Below are 19,145 nucleotides of genomic sequence, written 5' to 3' on the forward strand. Positions count from 1 at the left end.
TACACCATACGTCACATACACAGAAGGGGATATGTATAAGTAACATTATTACTGGTGAGAATGACAGGAGTCAGATCTAGTTACACCATACATTACATATACAGAAGGGGAAATGTATAAGTAACATTATTACTGGTGAGAATGACAGGAGTCAGATCTAGTTACACCATACAGATGTAGCCACCTTTATCTTGACTGGCTGAGGCGTTTGTCCCGATCGAGCATACGCAGCGTAGGAAGGCGCGCCTAGTCACAGAGAGGCGTACCTAATCGCACGGAGACAGACAGAGCGTTTGGCGTACCTTTACGTGTAATACCTGCGATCAGCCACCAGATGTCGCTTTTTACAATCACCACTGAGCATGCGTGTGGTCTTCCGTAAAATACAATACTGAAATATATAATAAGGACAACTTTACTAAGGCGTCTCATTACGCTGCATACAGTAAATACTCATTACGCTGCATTATTTAATACAGTATATACGATACAGACGCAGATAATACAGCATACAGTATATGATCCATCTACAGTACTTTATGAATATGTGAGCGTCCAAGTCCCACAGACAAAACAACAGAAAACCAGTAGTGTACACTGTCGCAAATGGACATGTTAGAAGTTCACTATTGCCTCTTGAGATTAGGAATTTTGTACAGTATGTTAGTGTCCTAATCCCGTAGTCATTACAGCATAATCAAAACCAATGGATTTATTCATCTGTCTGCGGCGAAGTGGTGAAGTGTTCCGCTTCCTATACTCAGAGTCCCGAGTTCGTTTCCTAAAGTACAAATGCATGTTAGTTTTTTCCAGACACTTTAGTATTTTTTTTATTCACATAAACCAGGGCAAAGCTGCATGAGCGGTTCTACTGTCAAGGTTCTATGCACCGTACAATACACATACAATTCTGTAGCTGGGCAGACTCAATAGAAATGGCTACCACCTATGACTGCTTGCCCCACAGAGGCCCTAGGCTACGGAGCAAGTAACAGTCCAGATTTTACAGGCTATGGGGCACTGCTGAAGGAGCGTCACAATCCCCTAGCTAAAATACACAGGGGCGATAGGAATAAGCGAGGTCTATGCACATTATGGTACACCGGACTCGATCGCATAGCACACTGGCAAAATGGCCGCCGCTCCGGAACCCTTGTGCATGGGGCAATGCTGAAGGAGCGTCACAATCCCCTAGCTAAAATACACAGGGGCGATAAGGATAAGCTAGGTCTGCACATTACGGTACACCGGACTCAATCGCATAGCACACTGGCAAAATGACCACTACCCCTGAACCCCCACCTCGTGGCAGGCAGCGCTGGCTACGGGGCAATGCTGAAGGAGCGTCACAATCCCCTAGCCAAAATACACAGGGGCGATAGAGATAAGCGAGGTCTATGCACATTATGTTGCACTGGGCTCGATCGCATAGCAAACTGACAAAACACAAGTTTTACATAAAGCAGGGCAAAGCTGCAGGAGAGTTTCTACTGTAAAGGTTCTATGCACCGTACAGTACACATACAATTCTATAGCAGGGCAGACTCAATTGAAATGACTACCGCCTGTGACTCCTAGCTCCTAGGAGGCACTCAGCCATAGAGCAAATAACAGCACAGATTTTGCAGGCTACGGGGCAATGCTGAAGGAGCGTCACAATCCCCTAGCCAAAATACACAGGGGCGATAGAGATAATCGAGTGGCTGGAGGGGGGGTCCCCTTGATTTAAGGGGTCCCCACTCCTCCTGGGTACCCCGGCCAGGGGTGACTAGTTGGGTATTTAATGCCACGGCCGCAGGGACCGGTATAAAAGTGTCCCCCGGCTGTGCATTATCTGTCCAGCTAGTGGAGCCCGGTGCTGGTTCAAAAAATACGGGGAACCCCTACGCCTTTTTGTCCCCCTTATTTTTTGCACCAGGACCAGGCGCAGAGCCCGGTGCTAGTTCTAAAAAGATGGGGGATCCCGTGTCCATTTGTTCTGTATTCCTGCCGGAATTCGACCGCAATTGCATATACCCCTTAATATGCTTACAGTATATTTAGACATGAGCTTGTGTACAGTATCTGTCATGAGGTGCTTTTTTCACTGACACTATTACTTTTTTCTATTGTAATATACAGAGGCGGCAAACTAGCCAAACGGGAATAATCAGCTTCTGTTGAATAAAATGATATGCTACAGTACAGTACATGCCTATATTCTGTGTGTGACTGCGGCTCTATGAAATTAAATCTGAAAATGTAAATATGAAATGCATTACTAATGTGTGGCATTATGTGTATAAGGTGCACTACAATATTTTCTGGCGTAACATAAGGAAAGGGCACTACTGCATGGTCTAATGCAGTGGTTCTCAAACTCGGTCCTCAGGACCCCACACAGTGCATGTTTTGCAGGTAAACCAGCAAGTGCACAGGTGTATTAATTACTCACTGACACATTTTAAAAGGTCCATACAGTAGGTGGAGCTAATTATTTCACTTGTGATTCTGTGAGGAGACCTGCAAAACATGCACTGTGTGGGGTCCTGAGGACCGAGGTTGAGAACCTGTGGTCTAATGTAAATAAAGATCAATGTGGTGGGGTGTAATGTGAATAAGGGGCAATACTGTTAGGAGTAATGTGGTACTATGATATGATGTCATGAGAATAAGAGACACTACTGCATGATATAATGTGAATAAAGTTGCAGTACTGTGTTGTGTCATTTCATCTTGGGGTATTATTGTGTTACCATGCCCCTTCCCAGCAAGAACATACACTGTTTTGGGCTGGCACTAAATGTGCACATTGTTCTTATTTAGATTATAGGGGGTAGGAGCGCCAAAATGGGTGATGGTGCTGGGAAAGGGGTGCAGGGTTAGAGGCGGAACTACGTAGCATCTGTGCAAGAGGGCATCAGCCAAAATCTAGCCTAGGGCATCATGTTGGTCAGGTATGGCTCTGATAATACTGTATACTGTACTCTTACTGTACTGTACTTTGCATTCAATACAGATACTGTGTGCACACAGGTTTTACATGAATCATTGGCAATGCTGCAGGAGTGTCTCAGGCAATCTAAAATATACCACGACTATGGGTGGGGATACAGTAGGGAAGTTCTGTCACCATAAACTGTCTACAGTACAATACAGTATGAAAAATATGAATTAATGAACAGCACAATCACAGTTAGATGAAGTGTTTGTTTTTAATTTCCAAAAAATTGTCTATGGTACACAGCAAGTCATTTAAACATTACAGTAGTGTACAGCACGTACCATGTGCATTTTGTAGGAAATACAAATCTGGGCGTTGTTCTCTCGAAAGCATAATAGCGCACCATTTCTAAAGTGACTATAATACCACTTTCCTTGAGCCATGCATGGATCTCTTTGATGCTTTTATTTTCTTTTTTCATGTTGGCGATTATCTTGCTCATCGTTTTGTTGATAGTTACTGGCATGTTGTCCAACTGTAATTCCTGTATGGAGAAAAAACATTTGTGAATACTGTAGTCTTTACACATCTGAAAACTTGTACGAGTGTTATGATAAAAGTGAATACTGTACATGTTTACTATATTGTACCTGATGTTCAAATGTTAGTACTGTATACTGTGCAGTACTGAAAATACCACATCAGTGTTATGGACTGCAATTAGTTTCCTGTATAAAACAGATACAGTAAATAACCCTCTTTGGAAGTGCATGGGCCCTGTGAGACTTACAGTAGTGTACAGCATAAGGGTCGACTGACATGATGTACAAGCATTACATACAGTACATGTCAGTACTGTATGTAAATTTAATTATTGCCTAACAACAATGCTGCTTACTGTATATTAAATACTGTAGGCCTAGAAATGTGCATCTCAATATGGTAGTTAAAAAACACAGGGGCCTATGGTGATAAGCGAGTTCTATGCATATTAAAAATGTCCGCCGACCGTGAACCCCCAGCACTTGGCAGCGCTCGGATATGGAGTGAGAGATGGCATAAATTGTACAGGCCAGGGGGTAATGCTGAAGGAGCGTCACAATCCCCTAGTTAACATACACCGGGATAAGCGAGGTCTATGCACAGGGACATTACAGTAAGGATATTCATGTAAGTATATATATATATATATAATTAACAGTAAATGAAAGAATTACCGATCACACAGCAAGTCTGATCACATTCAAACAAAAGGAATTCTTCCCGCTGAAAGCATGCTCTGTGATTGGTGTAGGGAGGAATGTGCCTATATTGGCACCAATCACTGAGCATACTTTCAGCGGGAAGAATTCCTTTTGTTTGAATGTGAATAAAAAAGCGTCTCAGTCACCGCCCGCTACCCACTTTGCAAAGCTGTTTCCTCGTAATCAGACTTGCTGTGTGGATCGTCTCCGACCTTTGAGAAATCTCCTGATAATTTGCTCTCTGTTTCTGCAGTGAAAACTTCTGCTAGCCTCACGTGTTCCAGCTCATTGACATAGTTTCTTCATACAGCATTTGATCTGTAATTCTTTCATTTACTGTTAACAATTATATATATATACTTACATGAATATCCTTACTGTAATGTCCCTGTGCATAGACCTCGCTTATCCCGGTGTATGTTAACTAGGGGATTGTGACGCTCCTTCAGCTTTGCCCCCTGGCCTGTACAATTTATGCCATCTCTCACTCCATATCCGAGCGCTGCTACGTGCTGGGGGTTCACGGTCGGCGGCCATTATGTAACGTAATGTGCATAGACCTAGCTTATCACAGTGTATTTTAACTAGGGGATTGTGACGCTCCTTCAGCATTACCCCCTGGCCTGTACATTTTATGCCATCTCTCACTCCATATCCGAGCGCTGCCACGTGCTGGGGGTTCACGGTTGGCGGACATTTTATCAGGCTGCTAAGCGGTCGAGCTCGGTGTAACGTAATGTGCATAGACCTCACATAGACCATTGTGCTGTATCCATCCAGGGGCTGCTGTTGTCTGTTTCCATTCTCCGTTCTGGTGTCCGTATGCGACCGTGTTAAAAATCAAAAGACAAAAACTAAAAATAATACAAAAAAGCAAAACCTAAAAAAAAAAAAACATTACCCCACACCATCAAAAAAAAAGAAAAAAGTTTCAGTTGATATTGTTACTGTATTTGTGATGTTACCTTTTAATTAAAGTACCGTACAGTATGTGTGATGTTGGCTTTCTTATTACAATATGTGTGATGTTACATGTTCCTACTGATTTTGTCCGTAAATAAAGTGTTTCTTAAAATAAACATGACGTGGTTTCCAATTTTTGTATTCCCAACTTTCTCATATACTGTACTGTATAAATTAGTACTACTGTATGATGGGAATTCAAGAGAAGGGGTTGTACTGTATGCACTGCACAAGCTTGCTGAGGGGCAGAATCCTTGGGCATTTCAGGGCATGGTAGAAGTGTCCCCCATTTTATCCCCCTGTTACTGGGCATGAGTCTATGGCTTCTAATTGGCTTTATCCAGGCTCTCATCCATAACCAGAATTTCATTCCAGACAGCCAGATCTGGCAAATTATCTGACAGATTATTGTATGGTGTACAGTATGCCTAGTTTATACAGTAGAAAAAGATTCTATACAATGGAGTACAATACAACAAAAAATATTTAATAAACAAAAATGAAATTAATCTTAAAAAAAAATAAAAAAAAAGGTCCACTAAAAGGTGCACCACCACCCGCAGTGTCTGTATGGCGCGCTGCAACTGTTCTGTGGGAAAAAAAGGACAGTATTACAAAACAAATACTGAATACTTTACAGTGTAGTAATGGCAATACAGTACTGTACTCTATATTAGATAATCTTGTTATTTACAATGTACAGTACTGTATTGTCAGTACAGTAAATAGAACACTACTGTATGCTGTTGAAGTAATTTAAGCATTGCTATAGTTTACCTCTTGTATAGGTGGGCTGCTGCCTGCCCATTTCTGGGCCAGCCCACCATTCATGCCCCTGTCTAGGGCCCCCATAAATCACTGGCACTATATTGAAGAAAAGAAAACATTAGTCACATTCCAATACTATACAATTACTATGGTATACTGTGGGTACAGTATTATACTGTATTGCTGGTCTTCAAAATATAAAGTACTGTACAAGAGTTTAGCTTCAACAGGTCATAAACAAATTATCAAAGGAATAAAACACCACAGTACAAGTACAGATCATGGTAAATACTGTAGACATTTAACAGATGGAAAAGCACAACAGATAGGAGGTCCCAGCTCAAAAGATCTCATAGTCCTATACAGTACAGTACAGTACATTGGGGGTAATTCAGACCTGATTGTACTGCTCCATTCACATATTCACCCTTGCAAGCGTGCACATGCATGTGTATGCAGAGCTGTGAGAATCCAGTATGTGCAGTCTGTGCGCAGCCCAGGACTTTCTCCTACTATGCGATGAGATCAGGCTGAGTGGGGAGCGAGCTGACATCAAACACCCTCCCTAATAACTCGTGTCCAAATGCGTTTTTCCAGACACTCCCAGTAAATGATCAGTTTTCACCCACAAACGGCCTCTTCCTGTCAATCGCCCGTGCAATCGTAGTTTTGGAACCAGACTGTCCCCAATGCCTATTGTTGTATGGCGACGTGTGTGAGCATTGCGGTATGCCCAGCAGCCATCAGGTCTGAATCACCCCCACTGTGCATTTTGATTACATACACAATCCCACCGGACGGGATACTGGCTGTTTACAGTATATACTGTACCAACAGCTTCATCCCTACTGCCAGAACGCCGGCAGAGGGATGAGTGCTCCAAGTCTCCTTGCAGCCTTGTTGCTCTCTAAGAACGAAAGGGAAGGGTCGCACAGACTAAATACATTTATTTATATATCAATTGTGTGTATTCAATAATACCCCGCTTGTCATTCAGCTATAAATGTTACAATATTATGAATCGGGGGAGGTGCTCCTGGAATAAGATTTGGCAGAAATAAACTAGAGAGAAAAAAGTATTCCGTATAAGGGCACACTCAAAACGAATACACTAGTATATCCTAAAAGCCCACGCCCCTTAGGGGAGAGGACCACAAATTGATTAAAATATAACTTTTATTGGTATATGTTAAAGCTTATGAAATATGTGCAAGTGAAAAAATAATAATGAAAAAAATTATTAATAAATTTAATGAAAATTAAAAAATGGAAAAATTAATAAAAATTATTAATTGTGCAGACTTAATGTGATATTAAAAAGCTGAACCACTGTATTGATGTACTTTATTCTGTGGTTACATTGAATGTTGCTACAACTGTTACAATATTGTAGCTGCTTATGACAGAGATGGTATTTGTATCAATTTCACTGTGAAGGTCTTATTTTTACTATACCTTCCACATAAGCACAAATCTATCTGTCAGTATTCCACATTACAATATCATGTTAATGAATATATGGAAACACACACAAATAGAAAGTATTGATAATATTCTGCTGAATAGATTTCTTCATAAATAATGATGTAATTATTGTACATGATAGTCCTTTATACGTATATCATTTTATGTTCCCATCAGTAATCATAATTGCATATCAATGTTTTATATAAGGGGTACATAAAGATTAACCCTATGTTGTTCACTTGTCTTGTGGGCTGGGTATATGATTAAATATTGGATGTTTAATTAATAATGACCGGCATCTCAGGGCATTTTCAGTGTGTCCCAGCGCCCAGTATTACATTAAGCTGCAGCAAGCATCTCCCCACTGTAACTAAAGTATATGCAGGTAACAAGAGTTATGTAATAGTAATCCTGGAGACCGCTGTCGGCATTTTCCGATACACACGGTCAAACCAGTTGCAGCTGACCGTGATGGGGATCTCCCGATTGACGCGGTCAGAGGGTTACTGGACTAAGTGTACTGTGTAATTGCAGACAAACGCTCGATAGATCCTGCTCTCAGGTGTCTATCAGCGATGTTAATACGTCTGCAGTTCAGCCGTTAGTAGTGTGCCCGTGCTGCTAGCAAGCACGTCACACTTAAATTGGCTAATATAATCAATCCAGCAATGTAATATGGAAGACCACACGCACAAACATATATTAACTTTGTAAGGCTTAAATATCCATATTAACAGTGGTAAAGCTAACAAAGAGACGGACACGTTCTAAACGTGACCCGTCCTGCCTAACGATCGTTTCGCATTACAGCTTAATCATAGGGAGTAGCGGGCGGAAGGGAGTTAAATAGCCTGCCTCTAATCTTCATTGGTTATATCTTTTGATTGATAGGTCATTCAACCAATCTTAATAGAGATGATCAATTTTTATTAAAATAATACATTTTTTATGGTTATTGACAAATCTTAAATATTTGAACGTACTGAGAATTGGTTGTTTATGTATGATGTTTATAATATAGTTTCTATACAGAGGAGCTAATTTATCATTAGAAATCTTCAATATCTCTTAATATTTATTGTATCTGTGGTCATCTCAGGCCATAAACCTCCCAGATGCCTGGCGTCCAGATAAACATGAAATGGTCATGGAGGTGGTCCTGGGCTCTGTGAAGGAGGAGGTGGAACAAGCTAAGGAAAGTTGTGTCCCTTCTGAAGGGGCAATGGTGGACATTGTGATTGGTGAAGGGAAGGTTTTTGTGGGCAAAGAGGGAGTTATGCCGTATATCCCAGAAGTATGGGTCCTCAGCCTATATGATGTGCCACCATTAATGTGGCTTCTGTCTTGTCCGACCAAGCTTGATTTATGGGCTTTATTTTTTTAAGCAGGATAAAGGCTGATTTATTTTATTTCTGCAGTAGACTAGAATAAACCCAGACAGTCCCACTTCCATTATACCACCGGAATGTGACGGTCAGTGACCACCGTGCCATCACTTACCTGTATGCTTACATGGAACAGAATGATGGAAAACTTACACGGGTTCTTTACATCTTCTGGGGTCCACTCCGAGATTAGACATTATGGCGTAATTACTTAGACGGGAATATAAAACAGAATAAAAATAAAAGCTTTAATGTAACAATTAGATGCAAACAAAAGCTTTTATTATGAAATCATACAGAGGAGTATCCGCACCATATAGATGTAACATACAACAAACCACCGCAGATGGAACCCGGGTGACTCTAATGCACATGGTAATGTACAGGGTATATATGGACAGGATCTTGTATCAGAAAACACTCAGCACTCCTGATCAAGATGAGTGTCAGCAACAAGTTATGCAAACTAGAAGTGAAAACACGTTCCAATGGCCGCCATATTGTCGTGCAGCAATACAGATTGTGTAAGCTGGCATTAGACATTCACATTTACACAAAGCACAAGATACAAAATAAACAGCAGAAAAAAGACCTAAGCATTTGGGATGTATTATTTAGGAAGTAAATAGAGGTACATTAATGAAAAGCGTGAGTAACAGTCATCAGTCTGCTTGTGAAGGTCTCTAGAGTGGAGGCCTCTTGGACTGTGCAAGGCAGTGAGTTCCATGGTCAGGGCTGCATAACTAAACATTCAACCCATAAATGAATGACAGGAGACTCTTGGTACTGCTGGTAACAGTCCTTCATCTGTAGAAGCAAGCAAGCAGGGCAGTAAGGAGGCAGAAGCTGCTTCTAGTACCTTGGACCATGTAATGTTGGGCTGGGAAGGTCAGTTAGCCAATTATGAAATAGATTTGTCATCTTACAGGCAGCCAGTGAAGGGAGTAGAGAATGGGTGTTATGAGGCAGGAACGGGTTAGGTAACAGCTTGGCTGCTGCATTGTGTACTAGCTGCAAGCTCTGTAATTCTTTTGCTGGGTGACCCAGGTAGATGGCATTGCAGTAGTCTATGAACTTCTGAGGGAATCAAGTGCTTGATTCTGGCTATAGTCCACAGATGGAAGAATGAGGATTTGTATGTGGCGGATACCTGATGTCTGTGTCAGCCACATACCAGGACAACACAAAGATTCAGCACATGTTCAGTGTTTGCAATTCTGAACCTCAAAGCATAAATCTAGATGGTTGGTAAAGCTGTAGTCTTGTCCTTTGTTGGTGAGCTTCTATTATGTTTCACAAAGACTGAGTCACAGCCAACTGGCATCATCCACTCCAGGAGCTCAGCTAGACAACCATTTAGGATTGGTATTAGGTTCTTAGTACATGGAGCAAAAAGCAGGTAATCTGCATAGCAGTGGTAGACCAGGCCATGATGTCTGATTAGATCACCCAGTGGTAGCATTTATAATTTATAAAGCTTAGGAGATAGGATTCAACCTTGAGGAACATTGCATGACAGTGATAATTATACTCCAGAAGATTTAAATAGTTCCGTACTTGGGTAATGTCTAATATGTTCAACAAGAGCGGATTTATTTCTCTCACGGCATGAAAATGGCTTCTCACCTGTGAAATCGGTGATGTGTAACAAGATTTGATTTCTGTGAAAAACATTTCCCACACTCAGAATAGGAATACGGCTTCTCACCTGTGTGACTTCTCTGATGTGTAACAAGATGTGATTTCGATGAAAAACATTTCCCACACTCAGAACATGGAAATGGCTTCTCACCTGTGTGACTTCTCTGATGTGTAACAAGAGCTGATTTATGTGCAAAACATTTCCCACACTCAGAACAGGAAAATGGCCTCTCACCTGTGTGAGCATGCTGATGAGTAGCAAAATGTGATCTCCGTGCAAAACATTTCCCACACTCAGGGCAGGAAAATGGCTTCTCACCTGTGTGACTTCTCTGATGTGTAACAAGAGCTGATTTATGTGCGAAACATTTCCCACACTCAGAACAGGAAAATGGCCTCTCACCTGTGTGACTTCTCTGATGACTAACAAGATGCGATTTCGATGAAAAACATTTCCCACACTCAGAACAGAAAAATGGCCTCTCACCTGTGTGAGCATGCTGATGAGTAACAAATTGTGATCGCTGTGCAAAACATTTCCCACACTCAGAACAGGAATACGGCTTCTCACCTGTGTGACTCCTCTGATGTGTAACAAGAAATGATTTTGTTGCAAAACATTTCCTACACTCAGAACAAGAATATGGCTTCTCACCTGTGTGACTTCTCTGATGTATAACAAGAGCTGATTTGTGTGCAAAACATTTCCCACACTCAGAACATGGAAATGGCTTCTCACCTGTGTGACTTCTCTGATGTGTAACAAGATTTGATTTATATGTAAAACATTTCCCACACTCAGAACATGGAAATGGCCTCTCACCTGCCTTAGCTGGCTGATGAGTAATAAGGTTTATGTTCTGTGTAAAACATTTGATATCTATAGAACAGGGAAACACTGTATCTACTGTCAGAGCTGTAACAGATGCACCAATATCAGAGTGATCAGGAGAACATTTCCCAGGGTCAGAGGGATCAGCTGATAAAGTTGGATGTATAATTGGGGTAATGGGATTATCTCCTGGAGAATCCGGTCTACTGTCATTATCTTTTATGTCACAATCCGGGGATAACATTAGATGTCCTTCTGAGATATTCCTGCTTGTGTGTCCATCTGCTGGAAATAAAATACATTAATATATAAAATGAGTAGACAAGACCCAGGGTGTTACAGGATACAATATATAATTCTATAACTGAGGTTTTTTTTACCTGTAATCATTGCTTTTATGTTTATTAAAAAAACAAAAAAGATAGGATGCTTAAACTGGAGGTTGATCAACACTGAACGTTCATGTGGGATTACTAGAGGTGAAACGGACACTCACGTGGGATTACTAGAGGTGACACGGACGCTAATGTGGGATTACTAGAGGTGACATGTGCGCTCATGTGGGATTACTAGAGGTGACACGGACGCTCATGTGGGATTACTATAGGAGACACGGACACTCATGTGGGGTTACTAGAGGTGACACGGACACTCATGTGGGATTACTAAAGGTGACACAGGTGCTCATGTGGGATTACTAAAGGTGACACGGGCGCTCATGTGGGATTACTAGAGGTGACAAGGATGCTCCTGTGGGATTACAAGAGGTGACATGGACGCTCATGTGGGATTACTAGAGGTGACATGGACGCTCATGTGGTTTACTAGAGATGACATGGACGCTCATGTGGTTTACTAGAGGTGACACGGACGCTCATGTGGGATTACTAGTGGTGACACAGACGCTCATGTGGGATTACTAGATGTGACATGGACGCTCATGTGGGATTACTAGAGGTGACATGGACGCTCATGTGGGATTACTAGAGGTGACATGGATGCTCATGTGGGATTACTAGAGGTGACATGGATGCTCATGTGGGATTACTAGAGGTGACATGGACGCTCGTGTGGGATTACTAGAGGTGACATGGACGCTCGTGTGGGATTACTAGAGGTGACATGGACGCTCGTGTGGGATTACTAGAGGTGACATGGATGTTCATGTGGGATTACTAGAGGTGACATGGACGTTCATGTGGGATTACTAGAGGTGACATGGACGATCATGTGGGATTACTAGAGGTGACATGGACGATCATGTGGGATTACTAGAGGTGACATGGACACTCATGTGGGATTACCAGAGGTGACATGGACGCTCATGTGGGATTACTAGAGGTGACATGGACACTCATGTGGGATTACCAGAGGTGACATGGGTTTTGCAATAATAAAACAGCAAAGAAGAGACAGTGCTGTCCTGTTTGTGCACTAATAAATAATATATAACCTTTAGTAAGTAAAGTATGTAAGTTAAATCAGTGATATATTAAACACAAAGGTAAATGTATAAAGGTGATTAAAGTAATAAAAAAACAAGTGTATTTGTAGTTAAACATTGGCATGTATATTATATTGGGTGATAACTGATTCAGTGCTGGTAATCCTGTTCAGTAAGAATATATTAATATATTACACCCATACGAGGATGGGATAAATTACACATTGAATTATATTGTGGCAGATTTTCCTCCAGCGGTAATCTCAATGTAACATCATACTGTATGTATAAACATTTTATGGGGGGGGATTCAGTTCATTGCAAAAACTCCCTATCCAATTACCCGCAAAAAGTTATTGGTGATAATTCTCCATAGGTTTTTTATTTTGCTCACGAATGTCTGCGCACTGAGCAGTTGTGCGGTGTTAGGAGGAACTCATTTAAAAAGCCTTTTTAGATGTTTCCTACTGTATTGTTTTACTGACCTATAGTTTCTAACTGTATTGTCTTACTGACCTATAGTTTCCTACTGTATTGTCATACTGACCTTTAGTTTCTTACTGTATTGTCTTACTGACCTATAGTTTCTTACTGTATTGTTTTACTGACCTATAGTTTCCTACTGTATTGTCTTACTGACCTATAGTTTCTTACTGTATTGTCTTACTGACCTATGGTTTCCTACTGTATTGTTGTACTGACCTATAGTTTCCTACTGTATTGTCTTACTGACCTATAGTTTCTTACTGTATTGTGTTACTGACCTATAGTTTCTTACTGTATTGTCTTACTGACCTATAGTTTCTTACTGTATTGTCTTACTGACCTATAGTTTCTTACTGTATTGTCTAACTGACCTATAGTTTCCTTCTGTATTACATAGTAACATAGTATCTAAAGGCCCATACACATTAGACGATGTCGCTCTGTGAGCGACATCGTCTAACATTTCCCCCTCCCGGGCCGGCCGGTCGGCGGCCGCCTGTACGCACTGAGCGATATGACCGCTCATATCGCTCAGTGACGTCACGCCCCCGCCAGCCCTGCATGAAGGTCGTGGACGACAGTCCACATCCTTCATGCATGCCCTACCGACAGCGACGATCGTTGCCGACCCGCGGGGCCGCGCATTGGTTGTCACTGGCGGCATACACACTTGACGATAAAATAAGCGACGTCGCTCATTTTATCATTAAGTGTGTATGGACCTTTAGTTTGATAAAAAAAGGATTTTAATTACCTATCGGTAAATCCTTTTCTCGTAGTCCGTAGAGTATGCTGGGGTTCATATTAGTACCATGGGGTATAGACAGGTCCACCAGGTAGTGTTTAAATTTCTACTTCACTATATAACTTCTTTCCTTTCCATATATCGTCTGTGTCATTTGACATTGTCTTAAGAGAAAGCCAGGCCAGAATTGTACTCACAAATCATCATTTAAAACAACAGCGCCGGATAAGTCATACCTATTTTGGTTTTTTTTTTAACACGTTTGTGGTGGAGGTTTTATTTGGTATTGCATATACCTGGCTGCACATTGTTCTTTTTCTTTAGTGCACCACACCATGGTCTCACACCCTTGTTCTTTGACAATAGGGTCCACCAGGAGCCATTGGCACTTTAAGAGTTTAATAGTGTGGACTGGCTCCTCCCTTTATGCCCCCTAGCAGACTCAGTCCAGAAACTGTGCCAGAGGAGAATACATACTTCGAGAGAAGGAAATACACAGATAGTGGCGAGTTTCATACCAGCTCACACAACAGGCAAATCCGGCCAACATGCCGGAAATCTCAGCAACAGCTGAAACAGTAAATAACGCAGAACTTACCTAGGAACCAGGCAGAACTGAACTATAAAACCAATGCAGGAAAATGAAGCGCTGGGCGCGCGCCCAGCATCCTCTACGGACTACAAGAAAAGGATTTACCGGTAGGTAATTAAAATCCTATTTTCTCTTACGTCCTAGAGGATGCTGGGGTCCATATTAGTACCATGGGGATGTACCAAAGCTCCCAGAATGGGAGGGAGAGCACGGAGACTCCTGCAAAACTGCTTGACCAAACTTGAGGTCATCAGAGGGCAAGGTATCGAACTTGTAAAACTTAGCAAACATGTTCGACCCTAACCAAATAGCTGCTCAGCAAAGCTGTATAGCCGAGACACCCCGGGCAGCCTCCCAGGAAGAGCCCACTTTCCGAGTAGAGTAGACCTTTACAGATTGTGGACACGGCAATCCTGCCGTAGAATATGCATTCTGGATGGTGAACCTGATCCAGCGTGAAATTGACTGCTTAGAAGCAGGACACCCAATTTTCTTGGGATCATAGAGGACAGAGTCAGTTTTCCTATGATGAGCCGTCCTCTTCACATAAATCTTCAAAGCCCTCACAACATCCAAGGCCTTTGAAGCAATTGAGGTGTCAGTAGCCACTGGCACCACAATAGGTTGGTTGATATGAAAAGCTGATACAACCTTAGGCAGGAACTGCGTACGAGTCCTGAGTTCCGCCCTATCTTCATGGGAGATCAGATAGGGACTTTTACAGGACAAAGCCCCCAATTCCAACACGCGTTGAGCAGAAGCTAAGGCCAACAAAGTGACCGCCTTCCACGTGAGAAACTTGATTTCAGCCTCCTGTAGAGGCTCAAACCAATCCGACTGCAGGAACTGTAATACCACACCAAGATCCCAGGGTGCCATTGGTGCCACAAAGGGAGGCTGGATGTGCAGAACCCCTTTCAAAAAGGTCTGAACCTCAGGGAGGACAGCCAATTGCTTTTGGAAGAAAATGGATAAAGCTGAGATCTGAACCTTGATGGAGCCCAATCTCAGGCCCATATCCACACCTGCTTGCAGGAAAAGGAGAAAACGTCCAAGTTAAAACTCCACCACAGGAAATTTCTTGGATTCACACCAACACATATTTTTTCAAAATTTGATGGTAATGTTTACATGTTACCCCCTTCCTAGCCTGTATCAGGGTAGGAATCACCTCACTCGGGATACCCTTCCGAGCTAAGATCAGGCGCTCAACCGCCATTCCGTCAAACGTAGCCGTGGTAAGCCTTGATAAGCGAGCGGCACCTGCAGCAGATCCCCCCAAAGAGGTAAGGGCTGTGGATCTTCCAGCAGAAGATCCAGCAGATCCGCGTACCAAGCCCTCCTTGGCCAGTCCGGAGCAATGAGGATTGCCAGAACCTTTGTTCTTCTTACCAGCTGAAGGACCTTTGGGATCAGAGGAAGTGGAGGGAACACATACACTGACGTGAACACCCATGGTGTTACCAGTGCGTCCACTGCCACTGCTTGTGGGTCTTTCGACCTGGACCAGTACCTCCGCAGCTTCTTGTTGAGGCGGGAGGTCATCATGTCTATGTGAGAAACCACCAACCAACCGGTTACCTCCTCAAACACCTCCGGGTGGAGGCCCCACTCTCCTGGATGGAGATCGTGTCCGCTGAGGAAGTCTGCTTCCCAGTTGTCTACTCCTGGAATGAAGATTGCTGACATCGCCACTGCGACATTGCAGCCCTGCTCTTCGTTCCGTCTTGTTAGTTCATGTAGGCCACTGTGGTCACGTTGTCCGACTGCACCTGAACAGTTCGAGCCTGTAGAAGATGTTGTTAAAGCTGGTTAACTTACAGGACAAAAAAGCAATACCTTTTACACTAAAATCCGAGCCGCTGCGGCCGCTGGATGTAAACCTTAACCTACGTACTTTTTACCCACTTAGTGTACACAGGCCCGTACCGTGTACGCACTTTGCGTACACACACACACCGACACGCTGTAAGCACAATGCAGCTACACGTGTGGCTGAAATACACTTTAAACCTTAGCAGGAAAGGGACACGACACCAATTGTATTTAAAAATTTTGGGATCCGACCCACCAACAGTTATTTACTCAAAGGGGGTTACAACGGTAATACAATCCCAATAAGAGAAAGAGGCTACAATCAATGATACGTACGTTTGTTTAGCCAGCGCCACCTGGTCCCGGCCCTCAGTCAATCAAGATAGATGACCTTTAGAGAATGTGAATGACCGGCCAGGCAGCGTGGCTTTAATACATTTGTCCAAATCATGATACAATAGAAACGGTAATCTCTTCACCCATAGGTCAAAGGGCTGGTCATTTACGGTACAGGAGGGGTCATAGGTCGGTTTGAATTGGTGGGCGATGCCTGGTCCAGGTGCACTTGCAGATGGTCTCCACTGGGTTCCCGCCGAGTACAGTAAATACAGTGTAATATTAATATTCTTTTCCTGCGCATAGGTATGCACAGGAGCGTGCTATCTCCTGCACACTGCCACCGGAATATTGCTCTTAAAATACTGTACAACTGGATACCAAACACCACATCCTAACCTATTCTGTCCCCTCATATCCTGTAAAGGTTAATCCCTTTGTTGTTGTACCTTTTAAGCAAGTGTGGTGTTTGTACTTGATGCATGTGAAAATAATATTTTCGACTTCGACAATGTGCTGCTTGAAGAAGGCCGGTGTACACAGCCCTCAGCTCCAGGATGTTTATTGGGAGAAGGGATTCTTGATACGACCACCTGCCTTGGAAAGTTTCTCCCTGAGCGACTGCTCCCCAACCTCTTAGACTTGCATTCGTGGTTAGAAGAATCCTGTCCTGAACCCCGAACCTTCGGCCTTCCAGAAGGTGTGGTAGTTGTAGCCACCAGAGGAGCAAAATCCTGGCTCTTAGTGACAGACGTATCCTCTGGTGCATACGTAGGTGAGATCCCGACCACTGGTCCAAGAGATCCAGCTGAAAGGATCGAGCATGAAACCTTCCGTACTGCAGAGCCTTGTAGGAGGCAACCATCTTCCCCAGAAGGCAGATGCACTGATGAACCGATATCAGGGAATGCTTTAAGACACCCCAGACCATTGCTTGAATCACCCATGCTTTCTCCACTGGAAGAAACAACATCTGCACCTCCATGTCAAGGATCATGCCCAGGAAAGACAGCCTCCTTGTCGGCTCCAGATGAAACTTTGGAAGGATCAGGATCCAACCGTGCACCTTGAGCAGATGTGTCGTGAAAGCAATGGATCTTAACAACTTCTCCTTGGATGACGCCTTGATCAGGAGATCGTCAAGATATGGAATTGTACACCCCCTGCTTGCGGAGCAGAACCATCATCTCTGCCATCACCTTAGTGAAGACCCTCGGTTGAAACTGATAGTGATCGTTTAACAATGCAAACCTGAGATAAGCCTGATGCAGCAACCATATGGGAATGTGGAGGTACGCATCCTTGATGTCCAAGGACACCAGGAAATCCCCTCCGTCAGTACTGAGATGACAGTTTTCAGAGACTTCATCTTGAACTTGAACTCCCTTAGATAAGGGTTCAAAGACTTTAAGTTCAGAATTGGCCGTACCGAACCATCCGGCTTTGGTACCACGAAAAGGTTCAAATAGTAACCCTTGTTCCACTGATGAGACCGAACTGGAACAATGACCTCGGACAATAACAATTTTCGGATAGCTTCCAGAAGAATTGCGATGTCTGCCGGCAAAGCCGGTAAGCCTGATTTGAAGAAACAGTGAGGTGGGAGAGTTTGAAACTCCAGTCTGTACCCCCTGGACACTATATCCTGGATCCAAGGGTCCAGGCCAGACACCCAGATGTGGCTAAAATGCCGGAGTCTTGCCTCCACCTGACCTTCCTCCAGGCTGTGCAGTCCACTGTCAAGCGGAGGACTTGGGGGGTATCAGAAACAGGCTTCTGGTCTTGGTAGCAGGCTTTTTCCTTTAGCACAACCACCTCTGAAGAAGGTGAAAGGCTTGTTCTTTCTAGGCCTGTGATTTAGGTGGTGTAAAAGGCTTCTTCGTAGCCGGTGTAGCTGAGGGGAGAAAAGGAAACTTACCCGTGGTAGCTGTGGCAATCCACGCATCCAGCACCTCACCAAATAGAGCCTGACCAGTGTAGGGTAGGCCCTCGAGACCTTTCCTGGATTCCGTGTTCCGAGCAGAGACGGACATGGAGGAGATCCCCACAGCCATGGAACCCAGGTCCTTCATGGAATCTACCAGGAACCCTACAGAATCCTGAATGTTACGCAAGAATAAATCAACGTCACCTTTATCCATCGTAGTCAAGTCCTCCTGAAGAGTGATTGACCACCTGGCTATAGCTTTAGAAATCCATGCACAGGCAATAGTAGGCTGCAGTATAGCCCCTGAAGCCGTATATATGGATTTGAGAGTAGCATCCACCTTGCGATCAGCCGGGTCCTTCAATGCGGTAGATCCTGGGACTGGTAAAACCACTTGTTTTGACATCCTGGTAAAACCACTTGTTTTGACATCCTGGAAATAGAGGCGTCCACTATAGGTGGAGACTCTACTTCTTTCTATCATCCTTTGGAAAAGGAAAAAGCAACCAAGACCCTCTTAGGGATCTGGAATTTTTTCTCCGGATTTTCCCAGGCCTTTTCAAATATAGCATTTAAT

General features: G+C 43.2%; 1 protein-coding gene across 1 annotated transcript in view; it reads right to left on the reverse strand.

Moving 5' to 3' along the window:
- The window catches only part of LOC134983406 (oocyte zinc finger protein XlCOF7.1-like), a 133,601-nt gene extending 117,566 nt beyond the window's left edge, over positions 1-16,035 (reverse strand). Inside the window, exons 1-2 of the mRNA XM_063949097.1 lie at positions 16,004-16,035; positions 10,378-11,342 (exon numbers count right to left, since the gene is read on the reverse strand). Of these exons, the coding sequence (XP_063805167.1) occupies positions 10,378-11,342; positions 16,004-16,035 (997 nt within the window). The remainder of the gene's footprint in view (positions 1-10,377; positions 11,343-16,003) is intronic.
- Positions 16,036-19,145: the final 3,110 nt, after the last annotated feature.

This window comes from Pseudophryne corroboree (assembly GCF_028390025.1).
Source record: "Pseudophryne corroboree isolate aPseCor3 chromosome 3 unlocalized genomic scaffold, aPseCor3.hap2 SUPER_3_unloc_14, whole genome shotgun sequence".
In the NCBI taxonomy this organism is placed as follows: domain Eukaryota; kingdom Metazoa; phylum Chordata; class Amphibia; order Anura; family Myobatrachidae; genus Pseudophryne; species Pseudophryne corroboree.